We start from the raw sequence: 24,342 nt of genomic DNA, 5'->3' as shown, positions 1-24,342 counted from the left end.
AGCCATCAGAGCAATCCAAGGATGCTGGTGGCCCTCACCTATGCATTTTTTAATGCTTTAGTAAAGGGAGTAGTCTCCAGACCACCTTGAACTAGGTGGCTAAGCAGAATGCACATGATAGAGCCAATCCAACATTCCCATCTCCCTGAGACTTTGGATTCCTTCCTTTACACTATGCCAGGGGTGTTCTGACATTTCAACCTCATTAACTGTAGACTATTATTAAGTCTAGGCTTTAATTAGCCAGTCTAGCCGACTACTAATGCTCCTCCCTAGTGCTCCAGCCAACATGACAAATCCAAATCCTTGGTGAGCACCTATAGCAAAGAATTTGGCAAGTGGAGCCCTACATTCCATCCTCCTTGGTCTATTTCCCTCAGAACCCACTTCCACCCAGGCTCCCGAGGCTTCTGCCAAGGCAGGCTGGCAAGATTGTAACTCTTTCAGTCTAGGCATTCCCCCTCAGTGAGGGCCTTGTGCTTCTCCACCAGGGCTCTGCTGGGATCTAATTTGGGATGGGCCTGGGGCCAAGGGGAATGAGGAGAGGGTTCTGATGCTAATTTCCTGGGAGGCTGGAATGGTGCAAGAGGGGCTTGCCTACACAAACAAGAGAATTTCATAAGAATTTGGGGGTTCAAAGTTCTCAGCCTCCCTCATGCCTGCCCAAATGTCCCCTTCCCATGTCAGAGTCTCCCACCTTCCCCAACAACGCCCTTACCTTAGCATAAGATATCTGGGGGACTGAGCATTTAATTAGCACTGCAACTTGGCAACCCTTACAATGAGTCGCCAGGGTCAGTCCTCAGCCCCATGGGCCCTGTGACTATACAAGATGAGGGTCTCCTTCATACAGCCACCAACACGTTCTTATTGCTCACACACACTCTCCATTGGGCATTTATATCTTTCAGCTCACTTTTCCCCTGTGTGTGCTCTGTGGCCATTGGAAGTCAAATGACTCCATAATCATTATTAGCACTATTGTCACCACAGAAGCTAAAAGCCATGGCCACTTCATCTCCCATCTGCCTGTCCTCCCCCTACACTTCAATCATGCCACCTTCAGTGATAATTTGAATAATGGTGGCCTGTTTGTCCATACATCAACATGCTGTGGCTTACCTGGGTACACTTCCCCTTCTGCAAGGAGGATTGCCCTGTGTTCCTTAAATTTATGACCAATTCAAATTCAGAATCCTGTTTTGTGAGTCAGTTGTCTGGCACCTTTCTCAAAAACTACTGGGTTATAGAAGAAATTAAGGACGGAATAAAGAAATTCACAGAATCAAGTGAGAATGAAAACACATCCTACCAGAACCTTTGGGACACAGTAAAAGCAGTACTCAGAGGTCAATTTATAGCAATAAATGCACACATCCAAAAAGAAGAAAGGGCCCAAATCAAAGCATTAACCCTAAAACTCAAAAAAATAGGAAGAGAGCAGCAAAAGAAACCCTCAGGCACCATAAGAAAGCAGATAACAAAAATTAGAGCAGAATTAAATGAAATAGAGAACAGAAAAGCAATTCAAAGAGTTAACAAGACCAAAAGCTGGTTCTTTGAAAAGATCAACAAAATCGATAAACCATTGGCCAAACTGACAAAAAAAAAACAGGAGAAGAAGCAAATAACCTGAATAAGAAATGAGATGGGCAATATCACAACAGCCCCAACTGAAATTAAAAGAATCACAACAGAATAGTACAAAAAAATTGTACTCTAACAAATGTGAAAACCTGGAGGAAACGGACAAATTTCTAGAAACACGCTGCCTATCTAAACTAATACAAACAGAGGTAGAACAACTAAATAAACATGTAATAAAAGAAGAGATTGAAAAGGTAACTTAAAAACTCCCAACAAAAAAAAAAAAGGCCTGGCCTGACAGCTTCACTGGAGAGTTCTACCAAACTTTCAGAGAAGAGTCAACACCACTACCACTAATGGTATTTCAAAGCGTAGAAAAGGATGAAACACTCCCAAACTCATTCCATGAAGCCAGCATATCCCTGATACAAAAACCAGGTAAATACACCACAAAAAAAGAAAATTGCAGACCAAAATCCCTCCTGAACTTAGATGCAAAAATCCTCAACAAAATTCTAGCCGATAGAATTCAACAACATATCAAAAAAATGATTCATCATGACCAAGTGGGATTCATACCAGGTATGCAGGGATGGTTCAACATTAGAAAAACAATCAATGTAATCCATCATATGAATAAAACAAAAGACAAGGACAACATGATTTTATCAACTGATGCAGAAAAGGCATTTGACAAAGTCTAACATCCATTCATGATAAAAACTCTGAGCAAAATAGGAATAGAAGGGAAATTCCTCAACATAATAAAGGGCATTGATACAAAGCCAACAGCCAACATCATCCTAAAATGGAGAGAGTCTGAAAGCATTCCCCTTGAGAACAGGAACCAGACAAGGATGTCCTTTATCACCACTCTTATTCAACATTGTGCTGGAGGTCCTAGCCAGAGCAATTAGGCTAGATAAAGAAATAAAGGGCATCCAGGTTGGTAAGAAAGAAGTAAAAGTATCTCTATTTGTAGATGATATGATCTTATACACAGAAAACCCCAAAGAATCCACAAGAAAACTATCGGAACTAATAGAAGAGTTCAGCAAAGATATACAAGATACAAGATATACAAAAATCAGCTGGATTCCTCTACACCAACAAAGAGATCTTTGAAGAGGAAATCACCAAATGAATATCAATTACAATAGCCCCCAAGAAGATAAAATACTTAGGAATAAATCTTACCGGAGATGTAAAGGACCTATACATAGAAAACCACAAGACACTACTGCAAGAAACCAAAAGAGACCTAAAAAACCCCAAACCCCTTCCTGTCAAGTCGATTCCAACTCATAGCGACCCGATAGCAAACTACATAAGCAGAAAAACATACCTTGCTCATGGATAGGAAAACTCAACATTATGAAAATGTCTATTCTACCCAAAGGGATCCATAGATACAATGCAATTCTAATCCAAACTCCGACAGCATTTTTTAATGAGATGGAGAAACAGATCACCAACTTCATATGGAAGGGAAAGAGGCCCCGGATAAGTAAAGCATTACTGAAGAAGAACAAAGTGGGAGGCCTCACACTACCTGATTTTAGAACCTATTAAAGCACCACGGTAGTCAAGACAGCCTGCCGCTGGTACAACAACAGATACATAGACCAACGGAACAGAATTGCGAATCCAGATGTAAATTCATCCACCTATGAGCAGCTGATATTTAACAAAGGCCGAAATTCCATTAATTGGGGAAAAGACAGTCTCTTCAACAAATGGTACTGGCATAACTGGATATCTATCTGCAAAAATATGAGAGTCAGTCATCTTGGGCTGTGCCAGGAACCAATTCCTGCACTGGAAAGTCTGGGTGGAAAACAGATGACATACTTATACTGGATAATTTGAGGAAAGTTTAATAAAGGGTAGTGCAGTGGTTAAATGCTGTGCTGTTAACTGAAAGGTCCATGGTTCAAACCCACCAGCTGCTCTACAGGTGAAAGATGCGGCAGTCTGCTTCCATAAAGACTGCAACCTTGGAAAACCTATGGGGCAGGTCTACTCTGTCCTGTAGAGTCTCTATGAGTCAGAATCGACTTGACGGCAATGGGTTTGGTTTATTTATTTATTTTTAAATTTACATAGGTATGGGCAAGGCGTCCCTGGCTGGTACAAAAGGTTAACACTCAAAAATGTCCAGGGACAGGAACCATTCCCGAAGACAACTCATCAGACATGGAAGGGACTGGACGATGGGTAGGAGAGAGATGCTGACGAAGAGTGAGCTACTTGTATCAGGTGGACACTTGAGACTGTGTTGGCATCTCCTGTCTGGAGGGGAGATAGGAGGGTAGGGAGGGTTAGAAACTGCCAAAATTGTCATGAAAGGAGAGACTGGAAGGAGGGAGCGGGCTGACTCATTAGGGGGAGAGTAAGTGGGAGTATGGAGTAAGGCGTATATAAGCTTATATGTGACAGACTGACATGATTTGTAAACTTTCACTTAAAGCACAATAAAAAATTATTAAAAAAAAAATGTCCAGGGACCAGAAGAACTAGATGGTGCCCAGCCACAACTGATGACTGCCCTGACAGGGAGCACAACAGAGAACCCCTGAGGGAGCAGGAGAACAGTGGGATTCAGACCCCAAATTCTCATGAAAAAACCATGCTTAATGGTCTGACTGAGACTAGAAGAATCCTGGTGGTCATGGTCCCCAAACCTTCTGTTGGCCCATAATAGGAACCATTCCTGAAGACAACTCATCAGACATGGAAAGGACTGGACAATGGGTTGGAGAGAGATGCTGATGAGGAGTGAGCTACTTGTACCAGGTGGACACTTGAGACTGTGTTGGCAACTTCTGTCTAGAGGGGAGATGGGAGGGTAGAGGGGATTAGAAACTGGCAAAACGGTCATGAAAGGAGAGACTGGAAGGAGGGAGCGGGCTGACTCATTGGGGGAGAGTAAATGGGAGTATGTAGTAAGGTGTATATAAGCTTATATGTGACAGACTGACTTGATTTGTGAACTTTCACTTAAAGCACAGTAAAAATTATTTAAAAAAAAAAAAAAAGTCCAGGGTATCCCTGGGTAGTACAAACATATAACACGTTTGCCTGCTGACCAAAATGTTGGAAGTTTGAGTCTACCCAGAGGTTACTTCGGAAGAAAGTCCTGGTGAGTTACTTCTGAAAACTCGGCCATGAAAACCCTATGGAGCACTGGTCTGTTCTGACACATATGGGGTTGTCGTGAGTTGGAATCAGCTCGAGAGCAACTGGTTTACTGGCTGAGGCGAAGGGAACTCTTGAGGGATGGGGCTAGTACCTGGGCCTAGTAACAGGCCTGAGGGGATGAGGGCATGGGCAGAGTCAAAGCCAGAGAGCTGTGTGGAGAGTGCCCTGACATCTAAAAGTGATCCTGCAGGGAAGGAGCCAGGGGAAGAAACATGCTGACCTCTTTCTTCTCCTTCCCTACCCATTGGCCAAACCCAAGAACCAGAGGTCAAGGAAGCCTATGGAAGGCATCAGGGTCCAGGGAGCTGGGTGGACAAGGGTGGGAAGAACCTGGAGGGGTAAACAGAGGAGATCCAGCATAACCACCCATCTGAGAAGAACGTTAATAAGTGCCTTTGCTGAGCATCGTTCATTATCCCATTTAATCTGCCGGACAATCCTGTGAGGCAGACACTGTCATCACCCTCATTTGACAAAAGAGAAACCTGGAGTGCAGATAAGTCAAATAACTTGCTCCAAAGTCCCACAGCCAGCTTGTAAGTGCCAGAGGTAGATCAGGACTCGGTCAGCTTGGCTGCAGAGTCTGGCTTGGGCCAGCCCAGCAGGCTGCCTGTTGCCCGTAAGAACAGCTCGCACACACACGTGTGTGTGTGTAAACACATGTGTGCTCTGGTATGATTAGCTACATTTAAACACCAACATGACATGCCAGCTCCTTATTCCAGTTGGCACATAACACTGTTGACGTACCCAGGTACATGTTCTTTACATGAAAATTATATATGTGTGTCATAATTGTCATAATAACTTACGTCTGTGACTTTTTCCCTGGATAGGCCTGAGCCTCTCAGTTATTTAACTAATGTTTTCTGAGCACAACTAGGTCTTTATATGTGTAAAGCAGAACTGTGCTCTATAGGGCTTTCAAGGCTGTGACCTTCCAGAAGCAAATCTCCAGCCCTTATTCTGAGGTGCCCCTGGGAGGGTTTGAATCTCATATCTTTCCGTTAGTAGTCAAGCACTTAAATATTTATGTCACCCAGGGACTTGAAGTTGCTACAACTGCTGGTCTAGGCACATGGGAAAAGTAGGTGGGTGAGATTTACAGTCCAATGAAACAGACATGTGGATAGAGAGGCAAGTGAGGGATTGTGGGAGCTCAGAAAATGAATCAATTAATTCTTTAAAAAAAAAATTTTAGATACTTTACTAAACATTAAAAAATTTCTGCTAAATACTATGAAATGTTGAGTCGATTCCGACTCATAGCAACCCTATGTACAACAAACAGAACGATAAACTGCCCCGCCCTGTGCCACCCTCACAACAGTTGTTATGCTTGAGCCCTTCGTTGCAGCCACTGTGTCAATCCAGCTCGTTGAGGGCCTTTCTCTTTTTCACTGGCCCTCTACTTTACCAAGCATGATCTCCTTCTCCAGGGCCTGGTCCCTCCTGATAACATGTCCAAAGTATTTGAGACAGAGTCTTGCCATTCTTGCTTCTAAGGAGCATTCTGGTCGTACTTCTTCCAAGACAGATTTGTTCTTTCTTCGGGCAGTTCATGGCATATTCAGTCTGCTTCCCCAACACCATAATTCAAAAGCATCAATTCTTTGGTCTTCCTTATTCATTGTCCAGCTTTCTCATGCATATGAGGTGACTGAAAATACCATGGTTTGGGTCAGGGTGCACCTTAGATCCTCATAGTAACATCTTTGCTTTTTGACAACTGAAAGAGGTCTTTTGCAGCAGATTTGCCCAATGCAATACTTCATTTGATTTCTTGACTGCTGCTTCCATGGGTGTTGGATGTGGATCCAAGTAAAACGAAGTCCTTGACAACTTCAATCTTTTCTCTGTTTATCATGATGTTGCTTTATTGCTCTAGTTGTGAGGATTTTTGTTTTCTTTATGTCAAGATGGAAACCTCGGTGGTGTAGTAGTTAAGTGCTATGGCTGCTAACCAAGAGGTCGGCAGTTCGAATCCGTCAGGCTCTCCTTGGAAACTCTATGGGGCAGTTCTACTCTGTCCTATAGTGTCACTATGAGTCAGAATTGACTTGAAGGCAGTGGGTTTTTGGTTTTGGGTTTATGTCGAGGTATAATGCATACTGAAGCCTGTAGTCTTTGATCTTCATCAGTAAGTGCTTCAAGTTCTCTTCACTTTCAGCAATCAAGGCTGTGTCATCTGCATATTGCAGGTCGTTAATGAGTCTTCCTCCAATCCTCATACCACGTTCTTCTTCATGTAGTCCAGTTTCTTGGATCATTTGCTCAGCATACAGATTGAGTAAGTGTAGTGAAAGGATACCACCCTGACATGCTCTTTTCTGATTTTAACCTCTCAGTATCCCCTTGTTCTGTATGAACGACTGCCTCTTGATCTTTGTACAGGTTCCTCACGAGCACAGTTAAGTGTTCTGGGATTCCCATTCTTCACAATATTATACATAATTTGTTGTGATCCTCACAGTCAAATACCTTTGCATAGTCAATAACACACAGGTAAACATCTTTCTGGTATTCTCTGCTTTCAGCCAGGATCCATCTGACATCAACAATGATATCCTTCATTCCACACTCTCTTCTGAATCTGGCTTAAACTTCTGGCAGTTCCCTGTTGATGTACTGCTGCAACTGTTTTTGAGTAATCTTCAGCAAAATTTTACTTGTGTGTGATATTAATAATATTGTTTGATAATTTCTGCATTGTGTTGGATCACGTTTCTTTGGAATGGGCACAAATATGGATCTCTTCCAGTCTGTTGGCCAGGTAGCTGTCTTTCAAATTTCTTGGCATAGGCGAATGAGCACCTCCAGCACTGCATCCGTTTGTTGAAACGTCTCAATTGGAGTGTCAATTAATTCTTATGGCAACAATGGAAGGTGGCCTCATTGAAGAAAAACGCTTGAAGGATGAATTGGGTTTCAATAACTTCGGGAGAGGAAAGGGCATTTTCCTAATGGGATAGAATTAAAAAAAAAATCATGATAACAGATGTCTAATGAGTCATAAATGAGCTTAGGAGCGTTTGGAACCTATCTCTAAATTTAGAGGTTGGCATCTGACCTTGTAACCCTCTATAAGGGATAACCTCTTGGCCATGGGGGCCCTGGCTGACTCAGAAAGTGACAGGATAGAAATGTGTTTGTCTTTGTGGATTTATTAAGTTTTCTTTCTTTTGCCTCCCTGATATCTTCACGCATATCATGGCAACCCCAGCTCTGCTACTCTCTTTCTTAGGCTTAGTTTCCTGCTTTGTATACAAGGGGGTTGGACTCAATAGAATGTTCTAGGTCTCTCCTGACAATCCCTAATTCCTAGGCTTGTCTAGCCCATCTTATGGGGTTGTGCTGAGGATAAAATGAAAGAATTTAGAGAAGCAAAATGATGGCTTGAAATGTCTCCCCCAAACACACACACATTACTTTCCCTAATTCTGAGCAAACTCAATCCTTACGGTGCCTGGAAGGACACCCAAGGTTGGTTTGGACCTCATAGAGATGTTTTTGCCTTCCACTTGGCTAGCAGAAAAGAAGACAATGGTGGAGCAGAAAACCAGTGCTCCCCAGCTAGGACGCTTAAAGTGGAGCCAGGGTCATCTGAGAAAGAAAAGTGAACAGACAAGTTAGGAGGGAATCTTTAGGGCAAGAACTCAGGAGGGACTGATCTTGGCCACAGAGAGAGGGATGAGTTCTTCCTTCATTCAGTGTGGCAGGTCTTCTCCAGGCTGGCTTTTTGAGCCCCCTTTTTATTTTAACAAGTTTCCAACCTTCGTCTAGATTAATCAGTTCTTAACAATTTTGCCACATTCGCTTTCTTTCTCTCTCATCCTGGCATTTCACCCCTAAATACTTCAGCAAGTATCTCCTAAGAACAAGGCCATTCTACCACATGCCACAGCACCATTATCATGCTCAAGGAATTTAACCTTGAAAATGTTAATATTAATAGTTAATAGGTAATGCTGGTCTGTTATATAAAAAAACCTGTCGCCATCAAGTCCATTCCAACTCATAGCGACCCTATAGGACAGAGTAGAACTGCCCCATAGGGTTTCCAAGGAGAGGCTGGTGGATTCAAATTGCTGACCTTTTGGTTAGCAGCCGAACTCTTAACCAATATGTTAAATATAACATAACAGTAATAATAGGTTATATATATTATACAGCTATCTATAATTGTCTATATGTCTATCTAATATATGTCTATTAGATATTAATATTTAATAGATAATGTAAATAGTTAATAGCTAATACTATCATCTAATATACAGATCATATTCAAATTTGCCCAGGAATGAATGTCTTTATAGCTGATTTTTTTCCCCCATCCTGGATCCAACCCAGGACCACATATGACATTTACTTGTCATGTCTCTACTCTGGGATAGTTCCTCAGCCTTTTCTTTCCTTTCCTTTCTTTGTCTTTTATGACACTGACATCTGTAAAGAGTCCAGGCCAGTCACTTCGGTGTGTCTGTTTCCTCAAGATTAGATTTAGGGTGAACATTCTGGCAGGAATACTGCAGAAGAGATCTTAGGTCCTTCTCAGTGCAGTGCATCAGGACGCACGTATGTCAGTTTGTCCTCCTGATAGTAATTCAACTTTGCTGGCTTGATGAAGGCGCTATTCACCAGATCAGGCTAATTTCACTTTTTTTTTTTTAATGAAAGTATTTTATTGTGTTTTCAGTGAAAGTTTACACAGCAAATTAGGCTCCCAGTAATTGTTAAATTACTACACAACTTGTTCAGTGACATTGGTTATATTTTTCAGTGTGTCGACTTTCTCATTATCTCCATTCTGCTTGTTCCGTTTCTAGTAATCTAGTTTCCTTCTTTTCTTTGTTTTTGAGTAAATGTTGACCATTTGGTTTCATATAGATGATAGCTTTACTTTTCTAATTTAAAAGATTTATTATGGCTATATATACATACACATAACATAAAATTTCCATTTAACTATTTTTAAGTGTACACTTCAGTGACATTAACTACATTTACGATGTTATACAACCATCACCACTATTTCTCATCATCCTAAACAGAAACTCTGTACCCATTAAACAATAACTCTCCATTCCTCCCTTCCCTCAGCCCCCGGGAACTATTAATAAACTTTGGTCTTTATGCATTTGCCTATTCTAGATATTTCATATAAGTGGGATCATACAATATTTGTCCTTTTGTGTCTGATTTATTTCACTTAGCACAATGCATTCGAGGTTCATCCATGTCATAGCATGTATCAGAACTTCATGTCTCTTTATGGCTGGATAATATTCCATTGTATAGATATACCACATATTGTTTATCCATTCATCTGTTGACGGGCACTTGGATTGTTTCTACCTTTTGACTCTTGTGAATAGTGCTGCAATGAACATTGGGGTACAAATACCTGTTTGAGTCCCTGATTTCAAGTCTTTGAGATACATACCTAGCAGTGGAGTTGATAGGTCATAAGGTAATTCTATGTTTAACTTTTTGAGTAACTGCCAAACTATTTTCCATAGTGGCTGCACCATTTTAGAATCCCACCAAAACTTGTTGTTTTCTGGTGTTTTTGTACGTGTGTGTGCGTGTGCTTTGATAATAGCCATCCTAGTGGGTGTGAAAAGTTCCTAAGTAGTGCAAATGGTTAGCAATCGACTATTGACTATTAACCTTAAGATTAGTAGTTTGAACTTGCCCGATGGTACTGTTGAAGAAAGTCCTGGCAATCTGCTTCTGTTAAGATTAAACAACAACAAAAAACCTAAACCCACTGCAGTCTAGTCGATTCCAACTCATGGTGACCTTAAGTGTGAAGATTGTTGTTGTCGTTAGCTGCCATCCAGTCAGCCCCAACTCATGGCAACCCCATGTGTCACAAAATAAAACTGTTACATGGGGTTCTTGGCTGTAATCTTTACAGAAGTAGTTTGCCAGGATTTGCTTCCATGGAACTGCTGGTGGGTTTGAACCACCAACTTTTGGGTTAGCCAGTTGCCAATTGCTTGTGCCACAGACAAGAAAACCCTCTGGAGCAGTTCTACTGTATAACACATGGGGTCACCACGAGTCAGGATCAATTCCACAGCAACTTTTTTTTTTTAATGAACATGAAGTGGTATCTCAATGTGGTTTTGATTTGCATGTCCCTAATAAGCATCTTTTCATGTGCTTGTTAGCCATTTGTATCTCTTTTTTGAAGAAATGTCCGTTCAAGGCTGTCTTAGTACTAGTGCTGCTATAACAGAAATATCCCAAGCGGATGGCTTTAACAAAGAGAAATTTACTTCTCTACAGTAAAGTAGGCTAAAAGTCCAAATGTGGAGCGTCGGCTCCAGGGGAAGGCTTTCTCTCTCTGTTGGCCTTCTCACCAATCTTCCCCCAGACTAGGGGCTTCTTTGCTCAGGGACCCCGGGTCCAAAGGAAGTGCTCTGCTCCTGGCACTGCCTTCTTGGTGATATGAAGTCCCCCCTCTCTGCTAGCTTCCCTGGTAAGGGTGACCTGGTAAGGGTGTTACAATCCCACCCTAATCCTCTGTAACATACAATGACAATCACAAAATGGAGGATAGCCACAGAACACTGGGAATCATCGCCTAACCAAGTTGATACACACATTTTGGGGGGGACATAATTCAATCCATGACAAAGACCTTTGCCCATTTTTAAATGGGGTGGTCTTTTTGTTGTTGAGTTGTTGTTGTTAGGTGCCATCGAGTAGGTTCCTACTCATAGCAAGCCTATGTACAACGAACAAAACACTGCCTGGTCCTGCACCATCCTTAAAGTTGTTATGTTTGAGCTCATTGTTGCAGCTACTTTGTCAATCCATCTTGTTGAGGGTCTTCCTCTCTTTTGCTGACCCTCTACTTTACCAAGTATGATGTCCTTCTCCAGGGACCGGTCCCTCCTGATAACGTGTCCAAAGTGTGTGAGACTAAGACTTGGCCATCCTTGCTTCTAAGGAGCATTCTAGCTGGACTTATTCCAAGACAGATTTGTTCGATCTTTTGCAGTGCACGGTATATTCAAAATTCTTTGCCACCTCAAAGGCATCAATTTTCTTCCATCTTCCTTATTCATGGCCCAGCTTTCACATGCATATGAAGCATTTAAAACCACCATGGCTTGGGTCAGGCGTGCCTTAGTCCTTAAATGGGTTCGCGCTTGTAATCTTATTAAGAATAACTACAGTCAAGTGGATTTTAAAGGAGACATAGTTTAATACTTGCAAGGACTAGGAGATAGAAAGATCACTCTCAAAGCATTATCTTTCAGAACAAAGGGGTGGGAGAAGTTTTATACTATGCAGTAAGAGGGAAGTTATTCATTAAACTCCTGGGATATAGCATGCATATTTAAAAGGACTGGGCTAAGTCTTAGCAAGGAAGTGGGTGTGGGACCTCTCGTTTCTAAACTGGGTCTGGCTTTATCTGATGCTGTATGTCTGGCGTTTTTAGTTCTTTGACACCAGTTTCTTGGTTCTTAGGCAGGACTTATTATGGGATGAGGACATACAGTGGTCAACCAAATTGTTTCTGCGCCGGTGTGGAATGCTGGTTTTAGTTGGTTTACCTGAAAAACAATCCTAAGAGGAAGCATTAAGGGAAATCTGGTTGCTTACGGTTTAAAATTTAGCCTCAGGTTGAGATACTGGTTTCCTGTGTCCAGCCTTGTTTGCTTTGGAATTTTTACAGCCTCTGTTCACAAGAGGGAAACTCTGGTGGCATAGTGGTTAAGTGCTATGGCTGCTAACCAAAGGGTCAGCAGTTCAATCCACCACACACTCCTTGGAAGCTCTATGGGGCAGTTCTACTCTGTCCTATAGGGTCGCTATGAGTCGGAATCGACTCGACAGCACTGGTTTGGTTTTGGTTTTTGGGTCACAAGAGGGTTAATTTTACCGCAGGACCCCAGACCTGTCTCAAAGTGATGTCTTTGCTTTTTAACTCTTTAAAGAGGTCTTTTGCAGCAGATTTTCCTAATGCAATGCATCCTTTGATTTCTTGGCTGTTGCTTTCATGGGTGTTGATTGTGAATCCAAGTAAAATGAAATACTTGACATCTTCTGTCTTTTCTCCATTGAGTTCCTTGTATATTCCAGGCTAGTTTTTGATAAGTTAGAAGCCTCAGAATTATTGACACCGACTTTCTTAGTCGCCAGAGCGACTGTGGCGCACCTGACTTGCCTTCACCTCTCCCATTCCCTTTGGGAGCACCAAGAATAGGATCCGGATGGCAGGAAATGGGAAGAGTGGTGACGCTCTGCAATGGTATCTCTCATTCCCAGTTCTCCTGAAGCCACTGATGACAGTCTCACAGGTATTTTCTACACTGCGCTGAGGACCCCGCCTGGGAATTGGCCCCTTGCCGTGTGTCTATACACGGACGTGCCCTGTGTGTTCGCATTTCTGCGTGTGCATGAAACTAGGTACGTGTGCAGTGCCTGTGCAAGTGTGCAATGTGGAAACGTGGGTCTTTTTGCCTGGATCAGCGTGCCTGCATGCATTCTGTGCAAGCCTTCAAGTTTTGGCGCAATTCTTTTTCTTCTAAAGCACTTCCCACGTCGGGGCTCTGGAGGTGGTCTAAATTGTGTACGTGCGTGAAGCCTTTCCGAGAAGAATCGTTCAGGGTTCTCAAGTGTTTCCCCCCACTGGAACGGCTTGGTATGGTCTACGACCTCCCCTTCATTTCTTCCGATAGTGGTTGCACCCATACCACCCGGAAGTGTTTGCTTCGCTAGCAGGTCAGGTTTCGCGGCCCAACATGGAGCGGTCCGGAAGCACGACCTCCCGCGTCCGAGCTCCCACAGCCGTGCAGAGCGACCCGGCCTCGGTGACCCTGACGCAACTTGTGCAGCTGGTCCAGCAGGGCCAGGAGCTCCCGGGCCTGGAGAGGCGCGACATCGTGGCGACCCAAGGGGAGCCCACGGCGTCCCAGCTCCCGCGGAGGCCCAAGCCCTGGGAGGCCGCGGCCTGTGTGCCGTCCCGCGCGCCGCCGACTGTCGGCTGGAGGAGCCGCCCCGAGCCCGGCTCGGCCGAGGTGTCGACCGCGCGGCCGTAAACGGTACGTGGTGGTTCCTGAGGCTCGAGGCTCTTTGCAGCGCAGACCTGGCGGGCGCGACTACGTTCTGCGCGAACTGGGGACTCTGGTTGCCGGCCTTCACCCCGACCGTCTCAGCTGACTAGATCCTCGTGGGGTGTCATCGTCAGGATAGCTTTGTTTCCTTGCTTCTGGACCGTGAGCCTCAGCTAAAAGCTTCGAAAACCTAGCCCCAGTCCTTACGTGTAACTGAAGCAGGTTTTATGCTTTACTATCTTTGACGCAGCCCTGTTTTTTTCACGTACAAATTGCTACTTGGGTCACACTAACGGGGTTTGACTCCCTGGGGGAAGCACTGCCTAGGGTCTAACAATTCCTTATCCTGGTGGTAGTGGAAAAGTGAATCTGGGATCTAAATCGAGTTTTTAGACATCCATTCTCCAGATGGGTAGCTAATAAAGCTTTGATCATAAAACTTACACCGAGGATGACTTTGAAGATACATTAAGTGAAGAAAAAAATCCAACATGTGGAAGTCTATAGTTTACCATGCTTTAAACATGTTAGTGTATTCACAGATTTTATCTGGGAAAATTCCATGAAAAACTAATGGAAAAAGGGGATGGGAAAAACTGCAGACCACTCAAACCTTTATTTGTTCCACGTGCAGTGCAAATAATAATTTTACAAAAAAATTTTAAGTTGAATGAAATCCCAAAGCATTAAAAAAAAGCCAACCAACAACAAAAACCCTGGAACCCTTGGCTCTGGAACCAGCTAGGTCAGGTGCGAAGCTAGAGATTTAGCCCAAGGAGGAAAAGCTCCCACGACCTTCTGGTTAGTCTCCTTAGTAGGCCATGTGGTTCACTGCACCTATTCTTACTCCCTAAAACTTGTTTTCCCTGCAAACCTAGAACCTAACAGGTGTATACATGGAATGTCAAGAGCAACTCACGTTGGTGTACACTATCTACAGACTAATACATGGAGCTAGCTTTCCCAGAAATAAGATCTACATTTTTAGGGAATGATTTATCATGGGACGCTAAGCAGCAGTACATAATTTTTTGATCCATTCTTCTATTTATACAAAATTCTAAGTTAAAAAACTACTCAGCTTAATCTTTTAAACAATCCTGTGAAGCAGACAAAAAATCGTTGCTGTGAAGTCGATTCCAACTCATAGCAACCCCACAGGACTGCCCCACAGGTTTTCCAAGGAGCTGCTGGTGGATTCAAACTGCCAACCTTTTGGTTAGCAGCCAAGCTCTTAACCACAGAGCCACCAGGACTAGATGTTCTAAGCCCCATTTTATAGGCACAGGTGGAAACATTGTTCCCACAATTAGTACAAGATAAATTTGGAACATAAACCCTAGGCTTCCATCTTCACAACTAGTTTTTCCCCTGACTTCATGACACATCACCTTAATCTCATTTCACAGTGCTTTACAGTGTATTAACTCTTAAGCCAAGCAACCTCATAACCTGGCACATTTTAAGGCATTGTTATACCTTGAACTCAATTTCACAGCTATGTTTGAGACTCCCATGAGCCGAAATTGCAGCAAAACTGATCTGAAGGGACCAGAGAACACAACAGTTAAGCATTAATCTTGGCCTGATAGACCCTCATCAACTGCTTAGATGGGAGGTTGAAAGGGAAAGCTCATTGAGAGCAGACATTGATGATAAAGACAAGCAGAATCAGACCCCTTTGTTCAGGTCTAACACCCCAGAAGCCCTTTTGTTGGTCTACTACATCACTGTCAGCAGGGCAGAGGGCATTATTTCTGAAGTTCAGAATATTTAAGGTAAAAGCAACACCAAGAAGGGTCTAAATAAGTTGCCTGCCTAGGGCCTAAAAGACAAAAAACCTGTAGTGCTAATGTCATCCATGCCAAACGGAGCAAATGGTTCACTCCTTCCTGATCTAGGTTGTACAAAATTCCACCTTGAAGCCCAGCAGAAACAAGGTGGGCATTTCCCCAAGTTACAGACAGTGTGGGGACCTTGGGCACCTACCACTGTGTTGTTAGTATGAATCACCTAATTGGTTTGAAGGGAAAAAGCTATCTTTTCAAGTTTTGGTCCTCCCCAGGATATGGAGCCAGAGGAGGCTATCATGGGCAGGAACCTGGGTGACCAATCCTGATAGAGTAGGACTTCCTCCATAGGTGCACGAGTCCTTGAGGAAAAGGGTCTACAACATCCTAAAATTCCAAGACTATTTTCCTAGGGAAGGGATCCTTCTCACAGATCTTCAACAAGGTCTGTAATCCAAGAATAAGTTAAAATTCTGAGTTGGAGAAAAAGACTAAGCCAGTTGCAAGCTAGGATAAAGAAACCAGTAGATACATTCTTAGAGCCTACCACATTTGAAAGCTCTCAAATTTGTCAGTGAAAAAACTGCAACACAGACTTACAGCAGAAACAACTGAGTACTTGTTTGTGTGTACTTCTAATTGTATTTCAAGCTCTTTCCAAGACAAGGCCCTAGGATCCCCCAAGTCAATATGTCCCTGGGCTTGGTCCACTGCTGCAGAGCCTTATACACATGCTTGGGTATTCATCAACATTAAATCCCAGGATAAAAGATGTGACAAAGCAGAACACCCTCTTCAACGGCAACTATGAGTCCTTTGCTGATTTCAGAGGCGGCAGTGGCCATGTGGAAAACACTGGCATTTTTCCTTGGGACTGGGCTTTATAAGAGAGGTGCCTGCCATAGACACACCCACTGTTCTTTCCCTTCCAGTTTCTGAAGGCGTAACAGAAAATAATCTTCTCTGAAGATACTTGCTGAAAATTCAGAAAAAAGAAACACGTGCCTTCAATGCACTGTGCTTTCTGGTATTCTGAGGAAGAAAAATACAACTGCATTAATACAAATTTACTACAATTTGACACCTAAAAATGACAATAATAAACAATTTCAAAAGGGTTAAGATTCTGTGATGGTTAAGATTGTGTGTCAACTCGGCTGGGCTATGATTCTCAGTGGCTTGGCACTTGTATGATGTTGTGATCACCCCCATGACGGGATCTGCTGTAAGCAGCCAGTCAGCTGAAAGGGAGTTTCCTTGGGCATGTGGCTTGCATCGAAGATAAATGGACATTCTGGCAAGGCTCGTGGCGTCTGCTTGCTCTGGATCCTGCAACTGGCTCCTGTTCATCTGACCTCCAGCTGTTGGGACTTGAGTTAGCAGCAGCATACCTGCTGAATCTTGGGGTTTGTCAAATCTTTGCAGTCTGTGGGCAACAGCCCTGCTCTGTGACTTGCCGATCTTAGTTTGCCAGCCCCTGCGGCTATGTGAATCAAGAGAAGCCTCCAGCCTGACCCATGGACTTGGGACGTTCCAATCTCTACAACTGCTTGAGCCATTTCCTTAATATAAATCTCCCTCTCTATATGCTTTATTGGTTTTGCTTCTCTAGAGAACCCAGCCTAACCAGATTCCTTCAACAAAATAGATTTAGGTCTTCAAATCCTTTTGAACTTAGTTTTTTCACTATTATTCTCTCCCCATTTCCTGCTAGATGACCACAACAATACACAATAGTTATTTTGTTACTTAACATTTTCTAGCCTGTAACTCTTGAGATACATAGCCCTGAATCCTAAATCTGGTTATTCACTGTTCTAAGAACCTCTCCATCCAATTAGACTTGTAAATACTAGACTCCTCTCTACTCCCAATGCTGACATTACTCTTAATCATGGCTAAGTGCAAAAAGAACTTTTAAGTGGCAAGCTGCACAAAAAAACAAACCAAACCCACTACCATTGAATTGATTCTGACTCACATCGACACTACAGGACAGACTAGAACTGCCCCAAAGGGTTTCCAAGGCTGTAAATCTTTACGGATAACAGACTACCACCTCTTTCTCCTGCTGAGCTGCTGGTGGTTTTGACCTGTCGACGTTTTGGTTAGCAGCCGAATGTTTTAACCACTGCACCACCAGGGCCCTGTGGCACAGCCCCACCAAAGCCAGCTTGAAAGGCAGTTCCCAACACAGCCTCACCTGAGTTTAGTTCAGCTGCCGGATGAGTTGATTGATGCTTTCACCACGATAGCCAGGTGAGCCCATCTCCTTGAGAAAGCCTACTTTATTCTTGGTAGCATGACGGGCCACAGAGAGGTGGAAAGGGCACAAGAACTGTGAGATCACCTGGAAATACTTTCCCGGGAAGGCAATTTCATGAATGAGATCTTCCAAGCAAATGACACCGAACTTCCCTAAGAAACATACGGGCAAAGATTCCTTTATCCGACATTAACTCAGTATATAATGAGAGCCTCCTACTTGCTTGAGCTGGGCACCCTGCAGGTTTTTGGGATCCGGCATCCAGACCACCAAAAACCTCTACTTTCCACCAACTGACCCCTCAGCTGCAGCACTCACCTAGGTGCTCCTCGATCACTGTGTTGTCTGTCAGCGGGATGGTCTTATTCTTGAGCTTGGCTTGTCCACGTTTCAGGATGAGTTCCCGGACAGACTTCAGATTTGGAAATCTATGTGAGCAGAATAAAGTCCAGCTTTAGCCAGCCCCCGGCACACTGCATCACCCTGGCCACTCAGTTCTGCAGTCTGGCCAAGGAGAAAAGGTTCTCCCAGCCATTCTTCTGGAGAAAGGTTAAAGAACCAGAGTGGCCCTGGCTACGTAATTAACAAATTAAAATGTGTGGATATAGATGTTCAGGCAAAAGAAAACATGTCCTGGCTTATAGTCTAGAGCTTTGGCTTTAGGTGACCCTCTAATCAAGATGATGCAAGAGCTGGAAATTCAATCCAATCCTGTTGAGTTTTAACGCTTGAGGTTGATGTATTCAGGCTTGTCTATCCCTCAGGAACTGTGCTCTTACAGAAGCACTGACCTAAATTCTGCTTCAAGACCTTGAGAATCAACCTCCTCTACCCATCTTACTCCGCCTTGGCCTACAACAAGCCCTGCCATGTATCATGCAGACCATTATTAGCAGTACCAACCCCACCCCTAACCTGCCCAATGTTCCAGGGTTCTCGGGGCTGCCAATTGATTTCTGGTGACTTTGTGGCCACAGTGAAATACTCAACACCCTCAAGTACAATCTAATGTGAACTCACAAAGAAAATGTTACTCACCCCCATGTCACATAAGGTTCTACTATACGCAACATTTTTAAGGTTATAGGGGTCACTTTCACAAAGACACCACTGAAAATCTTCCTCAGGCGAAGTCTTGCAATGGTCTTCCGCACCAGAACGCTCACCCCGTTAATCCTGAAATAGACAACAGCAAGAGAGTCAGGCTCCATCCAGTTTATGTCAGACCAGCAAACGTTTTTAAACGGTGTGCCACTACACTGGGTCTCCAGAGAGTAAGACACGCTGTTCCTTCGAGAGCTGTTTAGTGGGAGGGAGGGAGTAAACGATAGTTTCCTTGTGATGTGGGCGATACCTGGGCTGCCATGGGAACAGAGAGATGGTCCCTGAGCGGGTATGTAATGCTATGTTAGGGAAGCTGGGATTTGCTTCTCTGGGCAGTAAAAGCTACAGAAGATTTTATGTGAGGGGAAAAAAATTGTTGTTGTTGTACTTTAGATGAAGGTTTACAGAACAAACTAGTTTCTCATCAGTTAGCACACACATTGTTCTATGACACTGGTTAACAACCCCACGACATGTCAACACTCTCCATTTTCATGTCCACACTCTCCGTTCTCAACACTAGGTTCCCTATTACGAGCTTTCCTGTTCCCTCCTGCCTTCCAGTCCCCACCCCAGGGCTGGTGCGTCCCTCTAGTCTTGTTTTGTTCCATGGGTCTGTTCAATCTCTGGCTGAAGGGTGAACCTCAGGAGTGACCTCATTACTGAGCAGAAAAGGTGTCCGGGGGCCATACTCTTAGGGTTTCTCCAGTCTCTGTCAGGTGAGCAAGTCTGGTCTTTCTTTTTGAGTTAGGAGTTTTGTTCCACATTGTTCTCCAACTCTGCCTGGGACCCTCTATTGTGATCCTTGTCAGAGCAGTCGGTGGTAGCTGGGCACCATCTCGTTGCTCTGGACTCAGTCTGGTGGAGGCCATGGTAGATGTGGTCCATTTGAGCTTTGGACTAATCTTTCCCTTGAATCTTCGTTTTCTTCATCCTTCCTTGCTTCCGAAGGGGTGAGACCAGTGGAGTATCCTAGGTGGCTGCTCAAAGGCTTTTAAGACCCCAGACGCTACTCCCCAAAGTAGAAAGTGTAACATATTCTTTATAAACTGTTACGCCAACTGAGCTAGATATTCCCCGAGATCATGGTCCCCACAGCCCTCAGCTGGGCAATTCAGTCCCACAGGCAGTCTGGATATGTCTAATGGAGCTACCCTGTCCTTGACTTGTACAGGTTGTGCTAGCTTCCCCAGTATGTGGAAGATTTTAAGATTTATTTCTGACAATCACTGAGGGCTACATATAAGGCAGATGTGAGAAGCAAGAAAACCCCTTTAGGAAGCTAATGCAATAGTCCAGTAAAGAGATTACGGACAATGATAGAAGGGCTAAAGACAGAACTCACAAATATTTAAAACCCACTGGTTTCTGGTTTGGGTGATTGGGTAGGTGAATAGGAAGAGGCAGAGGTGCATTTACAGGTAGGGATGGCAAAGGAAAGCAGCACTACGTATGGAAAAGGCTAATAAGGAAAATACGGAAAAATGCATTTTCCCCAATACTGGCTATACTCCATCCACTTAGCCTTGTTTCAGTCCCTAAAAAGGTGCCTTGATGCCCCCACCTCAGGACTTTTGCATCTCTGCCTGGAAAGCCTTCCCCAACACTGAGAACTCCTTTCTCTTTTCATATCTTTCAGGTCTCAGCTTCAAGGTCCTGCTTTACAGGGGGTGTCCCCACCTCCTCCCTCACCCAAAGCATCCTGCACTTTACCCTCACGGCACTTAGTTTATTTGCTGAAGGTCAGTCTCCCTAAACTTGAAGGCAAAAACTGTCTGTTTTGCTGAACTCTGAATTCCTACCACTATTTGTCTTACTAGCTTAGGGCTTACTACTTCATCACCTTAGAAAATGGTCCAAAGGTAAACCAATAGTTCGTTCCAAAACCAAAAAGCAAACCGCTGCCATTGAATCGATTCTGACTCACAGCAACCCTATAGGACAGAGTAGAACTGTCCCGTAGAGTTTCCAAGGAGCGCCTGGTGGATTTGAACTGCCAGCCTCTTGGTTAGCAGCTTATTTTGCTCTAGCCCTGTGGATTTGTCAAAACACCAGTTCCCTACCTTTGGATGCGTACCGCAAAGGCCAAGGAATGTCCATCTGGCGCTTCCAAGCCATGAGGTTTCACTTCTAGTCGTCTGATGCGCACCCTGTCACGCTGCTTTCGCTGGGAATCAAGAAGGAACGATTCCAGTCGCTTAAACCTGAATCCTTTCCCTTTTCTCTGCTACAGAAAAGACAGAACATCACCATTTTCAGCCTCCATCTGTCATGAGTCACTACTGATAGAGCTAATTTCCCCTCCGTGGTCTGCAAAGGGGAGCAAAAAAACATCCTTCGTTTTTATATAAGGAGAAAGTAAGAAGCCCAAAGAAAGGTAGCATTGAGAAGATTCAGAAATTACTGGGAAAAGTACTTGATAAATAAATTAGTTTACATGCTGTTAACCAATGTTTACCAACATGTTTATGGAAACTAACATTGTGTCAGGCACAAAACAGTACAAAACAAGAATGAGCTAAAATTCCTGCCTCCAAAATACTTTTGTATTCTTCTCCAAAAACATTTAGCAAATACGAAAAATTGTCTGGCACACTGTTCTCCTGAGATGTTTTCTCCTCACTCAAAATGAAGCTAGAAGTTAGTCTCCAGTCCCTTTTCCTTAACACACTCTACTCCAGCATTTTGCCAACAGAAGGTGTTCAGTAAGTATTTGTGAAATGAAGACACTGAACCATGTAAAACCAAAGTGCTGCCTTCGAGTGGATTCCAACTCATAGCGACCCTATAGGGCAGAGTAGAACTGCCCCACAGGGTTTCCAAGGCTGTAAATCTTTACCGAAACAGACTGCCACATCTTTCTCCTGAGGAGTTACTGGTGGATTCGAACCACTGACCTTTTGGTTGACAGCCAAGCGCTATAATCACTGCACCGCCAGGGTTCCTGAATGAACTATGTACCTGGTGTAGTCAAACTGATGCGGGAGGGGGCAGTCGATACCCAATCTCGGTTTAACACACGTTGGATAAAACCAAATACAAATTCTAACTCCTTCCTCCTGGTTCCCCACCATTACCTTCTTCTTTTCCAAAAGTGCCTTCTTTGCCTGGGTGGCTTTGAGGGCCTGATAAGCCTTCCTCTTTTTCAGGAGATTTTCTGGAACCAAAGGGATCTTTTTTCTTGGCCTGATACAGTAAATATGAGATCAGGGATAATAACATTTAGTAAATGAATTTTCAAACCAACTCAATATTCTGTGCTTCCGGGAACATCACCGTCTTCAAATTCCTAAGTACTGAGCCTCCCCTAAAACCTGTAGTTTCTGACTCCAGTCCTAAAATCGGACACCTTAACATTCACTCATCCTCGAAGCCTAGAAGAACCCTTTGGCTACTGGCCTCACAAACGTCAAGGGGGCTTTTACTGCCAGTCTTTCATAAACACTTGCAGCAATGAGATTCTAGTAAAATTCCGTGGGGTTGGAGCGGATACAGACCCATCTGCAGGGTGAATATAGATGTGGACGAGTGAACCCAGGTCTGACACTCTCCAGCCCACTGCCTGAAAGTGAACACTCCCTCCTCTAGGTAACCCGAGCTTAACGGCGGCCCTCTCTTCCCGCTCGACCCACCCCAGAGCATTCCACCCCTCACTCCCACCCCTGGTATCTGGAGTCTTGTCTTTTCCTACAACCCACTAGTATCTCTATTTTTCGCCACAGAGGCATAAAGATCACAGATGGCACCAGATGCTCAACGCCCCACTCCAGGTATTCAAAGCCCCACTTACTCTTCCTCCGCCATCTTTCCAAGGCTGCGTCTACTGCTCATGCGCACCCCCAGCACGTGGGGACGTAAAGAATCGCTGTGTGTTTACTTGACCATAGAGACGTCTATTCTAGAGCACCCTGGAGGACCCGGGCAGCAGGCGCCCGTTGAGCAGCAGTGAGCCGCTGAGAAGTCTTGCTAGGCCTGATCCCTGCCAAAAGTTGCACAAAGCTTCGTTCGCACCCCTTCGCAGCTTTTTAGCGCTTATATCATCTTCAAAATCCAGCCCTTTTGTTTTAAGTTACGTTCTTACAAGGCTGTAAACAACGAAACGCTTCCCACAACCCATGTACAACTTCCGCTGCAGCGTTGGCACCGCCCCTCGGGCTCCGGCTCGGCTGCGCAGCTGTAGAAGGGAAAACAGAGAGCCTCAGGGTAGCCCATTCGGTGGGTGGAGAACACTGAGCCCTGAGGCTGTGGCTCTCCCGTGTGGGTGGAGGTGTTTGGGGACAGCTTAGGGTGATAAAGAATGTGGCTCCGATTTAGTTTGCCCGGTTCTGTCCTTGTGTCCATATTCTGTATTTTTGACACGCTGCAAAGTGATGCTCCTGCTGCTGAACTATGGATTAAACTTTGACTAGCAAGGCTCAAGAGTAGTCTCTTTTCTTTCTACCAATTCCCTCAGCACATTACTTTTTTAAACATGTCTTCCCCAGGGTACGAGGAGGGCAGGGATCATGCCTGCCCTGCTCATTACTGATTCTAAGGGTCTAGTGTTAGTGTGGGGTTTCTCAGTCTCTGACACTGTTGACGTTTTGCTGTCATTTAGGTGCTCTCAAGCCAATTGTCGGCCGCATGTGACTGGTGGCGTAGTGGTTAAGAGTTCCCCTGGTAACCAAAAGGTCAGCAGTTCGAATCCACCAGGTGCTCCTTGGAAACCCTACGGGGCAGTTCTACTCTGTCCTGTAGGGTTGTTATGAGTCAGAATCAACTCGATGGAGACAGGTTTATGTGACAGAGTAGAACTGCCCCATAAGGTCTTCCAGGCTGCAATCTTTTAGGCCGGCTAATTCTTTTTTGGAGGCCCTGCGTGGTGCAAATGGTTAACGTGCTTGGCTGTTAACCAAAAGGTCAAAGGTTTGAGTCCACCCAGAGGTGCCTCAGAAGAAAGGATTGACTATCTACTTACGAAAAATCGGTCATTGAAAACCCTATGGAGCATAGTTCTGATCTGACTCTATGGTCACCAGGAGTTGGAGATGACTCATTGGCAACTGGTAATTCTTTGTTGTAGGAGTTGTCCTGTGCATTGTATGATGTTTAGCAGAATCCCTGGTCTCTCTCTACTCACTAGATGCCAGTACCACGACCGCTTCCCCAGTTGTGGCAACAAAAAATGTCTCCAGACCTTGCTAAACCTCTAACACAATATACTTATTTATCCTAAGGGTCTAGGGCAATGTCATTTGATGGTCAATGCTCACAGGCATCACTGGAGACTTTATCCTGTACACTGTTTGACTTATTGATTAAATCATTTCTCTAAACTAGA

At 44.1% G+C, this 24,342-nt stretch overlaps 2 protein-coding genes across 2 annotated transcripts; one reads left to right on the top strand and one right to left on the bottom strand.

Annotated features, from left to right (window-relative positions):
- The first annotated feature begins 13,517 nt into the window (after window positions 1–13,517).
- C1H6orf226 (chromosome 1 C6orf226 homolog) lies at window positions 13,518–15,399 on the top strand. Its single transcript, XM_049892335.1, has one exon. The coding sequence runs from the start codon at window positions 13,551–13,553 to the stop codon at window positions 13,845–13,847; it is 297 nt and encodes a 98-aa protein (XP_049748292.1). The 5' UTR covers window positions 13,518–13,550; the 3' UTR covers window positions 13,848–15,399.
- Window positions 15,400–16,248: 849 nt separating this feature from the next.
- Window positions 16,249–23,097, bottom strand: RPL7L1 (ribosomal protein L7 like 1). The gene is made up of 7 exons (XM_049892322.1): window positions 22,813–23,097; window positions 22,100–22,208; window positions 21,086–21,249; window positions 18,957–19,094; window positions 18,237–18,346; window positions 17,856–18,070; window positions 16,249–16,684 (listed from the first exon to the last, which is right to left on the bottom strand). The coding sequence occupies exons 1-6, from the start codon at window positions 22,851–22,853 to the stop codon at window positions 17,862–17,864; spliced, it is 771 nt and encodes a 256-aa protein (XP_049748279.1). The 5' UTR covers window positions 22,854–23,097; the 3' UTR covers window positions 16,249–16,684; window positions 17,856–17,861.
- Between the last annotated feature and the right edge of the window lie 1,245 nt (window positions 23,098–24,342).

This window comes from Elephas maximus, chromosome 1 (genome assembly GCF_024166365.1).
Source record: "Elephas maximus indicus isolate mEleMax1 chromosome 1, mEleMax1 primary haplotype, whole genome shotgun sequence".
NCBI lineage: Eukaryota > Metazoa > Chordata > Mammalia > Proboscidea > Elephantidae > Elephas > Elephas maximus.
The sequence above is the reverse complement of the archived record's forward strand: the minus strand, read 5'-3'. Positions and strand labels throughout refer to the sequence as shown.

What these genes read in the sequence shown, in the direction of transcription:
- C1H6orf226 (XM_049892335.1), top strand. Translation starts at nt 13,551, where the DNA reads ATGGAGCGGTCCGGAAGCACGACCTCCCGCGTCCGAGCTCCCACAGCC.
- RPL7L1 (XM_049892322.1), bottom strand. Translation starts at nt 22,853, where the DNA reads ATGAGCAGTAGACGCAGCCTTGGAAAGATGGCGGAGGAAGA. An exon ending in CACTTTTGGAAAAGAAGAAG is followed by an intron (nt 21,250 to 22,099) that starts GTAATGGTGGGG and finishes TCTTTTCTGTAG; the next exon opens with CAGAGAAAAGGGAAAGGATT. An exon ending in TTTGCGGTACGCATCCAAAG is followed by an intron (nt 19,095 to 21,085) that starts GTAGGGAACTGG and finishes TGTCTATTTCAG; the next exon opens with GATTAACGGGGTGAGCGTTC.